The 3,069-nt window shown below is 46.9% G+C and overlaps 1 protein-coding gene across 2 annotated transcripts in view; it reads right to left on the bottom strand.

The window, feature by feature from the left end:
* Positions 1-1,331: 1,331 nt before the first annotated feature.
* Cnbd2 (cyclic nucleotide binding domain containing 2) overlaps positions 1,332-3,069 on the bottom strand; it is a 63,309-nt gene continuing 61,571 nt past the window's right edge. For both annotated transcript variants that reach the window (XM_021193389.2, XM_021193391.2), the window contains exon 13: positions 1,332-1,674. In XM_021193389.2, coding sequence (XP_021049048.1) covers positions 1,356-1,674 — 319 coding nt within the window. In that variant the 3' untranslated portion in view covers positions 1,332-1,355. The remainder of the gene's footprint in view (positions 1,675-3,069) is intronic.

Genomic DNA, 3,069 nt, shown 5'->3' with positions numbered 1-3,069 from the left:
TGAGTTCCAGGACAGCCAGGGCTATACAGAGAAACCCTGTCTTGAAAAACAAATAAAGAAAGAAAGAGAGAAAGAAAGAAAGAAAGAAAGAAAGAAAGAAAGAAAGAAAGAAAGAAAGAAAGAAAGAAAGGAAGAAAGGGAGAGAGAGAGAGAGAGAGAGAGGAGAAAAAGAAAGAAAGAAAGAAAGAAAGAAAGAAAGAAAGAAAGAAAGAAAGAAAGAAAGAAAGAAAGAAAGAAAGAAAGAAAGAAAATGTTCCACAGATACGACCAGAAGGCCAGTCAATCAAGGCAGGTCTTCAGTTGAAGGTCCCTCTTCCCAACTGTGTCAAGTTGGTGACAAAACTAACTAGGACACTAGGACACTCCTGTCCCTCCTGATCTCCTTCCCCAATGCAAAGATTACAGGTATATGTCACCTCACCCTGCTGCGGTGTCCCTAAAGTGTCTTAACTCTAAAGTCACTAGAGAAGTCAAAACCCTTAAGTCTATTTCTGCATAACATCTACACACTCTTCTGAGGAAAAAAAAATCCCGTTTCTCCTGCTGAATGCACAAGAAAATGGTTCTTAGCACAAGCACTTCTACTGTCTAGACTGACTCATGTTACCCAAGGGACCTCAGGGAGGGACAGAGCCAGGCTCCCCAGGGCTCCTGACTCAAAGGCCAGGGCCCAGGCCTTTCCTTGCTAGGTTGCAGATGAGTGTGCGTGGCCTTAGCCAAGGGGGCATGAGGGGACTTCTGTGCTCTCATGACTGCTTTCAGGCCTTGAAGTACTCATGTGGAGAGGTGGCATGGTGATTAATCTGTAGTGTTGAGGCTATCTGGGAAAAAGTGCCCCAAAATAAGGAGTACCAGGGGGTCCAAGGAGTCTTCCTGAACTGTCTCTACTGCCTGCTTGTCTCTGGTGGGTCTGTGCCATCCTAGGATGCCAACCTTGCCATTCAACTCGCCCATAGCTTGCACGCCCAACACGCTCCATATGTGTTTTCTTTAAAATATTTTCAATTAGTTTTTCATGCTTAAAGAAAAGAAAGAAAGAAAGCCCAGAAAAAATAATCTAAAATTAGGTTTCTTGATTTTCTTACATGGTGTGTGAACTGGTGTCAGTTGGCCTGCCTTGGTTCCTGACATAGCATCCACTGATTGGGGTGAAGGAGCTCCGTCTAGATGGGGAATGGTTATACTAGTTCCCCAGTAATAGACCCACCCCAGCCACCTGGGCATCCATCTCTCCTCATTCCTGTCCTCAAGTGTCAAGGGGGATCATGCCTCACTATCTTCCCCACCTACGCCTGCAACTCCCACGGGGGTCACTCAGAGAACAGAGAAGCTAATCCAAACCCACTTTATTCGTTCTAAACAAGGACCCCTGCATTCTTATATTGAGGCAGGAGTTCTTGGATTTTGTGCCGGGGTGCTGAGATGGCTTGGACAACCCTCAAGGGGGGCAGGTATTTCTGGGGCGCCAGAAAAATGGGATAGTGCTGTTTCGCCTTCCTTTCGAGGCTGCACAGGTTCAGGAACAAGGACTTATGGTTGTAGATATCTTTCCTCTTGGTCTGGACTGGGATGAATGGTGGCTTGTTGAGGGGCTCCACCAGTAACCGCAGCAGATCCTTCCGAAAGACAATGTAGTCGTTTTCCTTCAAGAATCTCTGGCACAGGTCTTCGTCGCTGAAGGGCAAACACAGAAGCTTCGTTCCAGGGCCCCTCCTGGCCTCTGCCCTCCGTCCATGCTGAAGGGATGTTTCCACTGTTCCTTCCAAACCTTAACCATATGCTCTGCGTCCTGGCTCTGCTCCCCGTGTTTCTCCATCTCCTTTGTCTTTCTACCAACCCAGCCCTAAAGTCTGTGCTGCCCTGCTGGAGCCACAAGTGGGTTAGTAAGTGCCCGAGATGTGACCAGTGTGAGTCAGACTCACAACCACAAAGCAATGGGAACTATTTTCAAATGGATAATGTGTTGAAGTACTTTTGATATAGTGATAAAATGGATTGAATTTAACTTTTGTTTTACACCCTAGAATAGCACAGCTAAAACAGGGAGAGCGATGCATGCCTGTAATTTCGGTCCATACTAAAGCACGCACGGGGGGGATGGCCGTGAATTTGTGAGTAGCTCTGGGTCACACAGTGAATTGGAGAGTGGACTGGGCTACATAATGAGACCCTGTCTCAAAAAGGCAAAAGAAGGCCAGAAAGATGGCTCAATGGGTAAAGGTGCTTGCCACACAAGCCTGATTACCAGGATTCATTCCCCAGAGCCCATGGGAAGGTGGAAGGAGAGAATGGACACCATTGTCCTCTGACCTCTGTAAGAGCTCCAAGGTCCGTATGCACCCACACATCATGAACACGCACAGATGTATACACAATAATAAAATAACTTGAAAATAATACAAGTGAGGAGGCTAACGGAGAGCTGCTCGTGGTGCACGTTGGTAAACTCGGCACTCAAAGGGGGGGGGGGAGGAGGCTGAAGCTAGCCTGGTCTACGCAATGAATTCTAGGACAGCCTGAGCTACATAGCAAGACCCTATCAGAAAAAAATGATGTAGCTATCAGTCATTAGCTTTGGGTGAGATGTCAGTAAAAACTACAATGGGATGAGGGTGCCTCACAGTGAGACACCACTGGAACTCATGGGACCGCTCCTGTCAGAAGCAGGGAGATGCTCAGAATCAGGAGGGAGTCAGAGGCCGCATAGGACTGAGGGACGCTAATTGGTGTGGCTGCTTTGGAAAACAGTCTGATAACCTCACAGAAGGGTAAATACAGTTAGCACATGGCCAACAACTTTCCGTCAAGAATATACTTAAGAGAAATGAAAATAGGTTCATATACACACCTGTGCAAATTGTTCATTCACAAGAGCATTGTCCATAACAGTGAAAACTGAAATAACCCAAATGTCCAACTGATGAATGGATAAATTCTCTCTCTGACTGGTCTCCGTCTCTCTCTGTCGCTCTGTCTCTCTGTCTCTGTCTGTCTGTCTGTCTGTCTGTCTGTCTGTCTCTCTCTCTCTCTCTCTCTCACACACACACACACAGACACACACACACACAC

The sequence above is a fragment of the Mus pahari genome, chromosome 3 (genome assembly GCF_900095145.1).
Source record: "Mus pahari chromosome 3, PAHARI_EIJ_v1.1, whole genome shotgun sequence".
NCBI classification, from domain to species: Eukaryota; Metazoa; Chordata; class Mammalia; order Rodentia; family Muridae; genus Mus; species Mus pahari.
The sequence above is the reverse complement of the archived record's forward strand: the minus strand, read 5'-3'. Positions and strand labels throughout refer to the sequence as shown.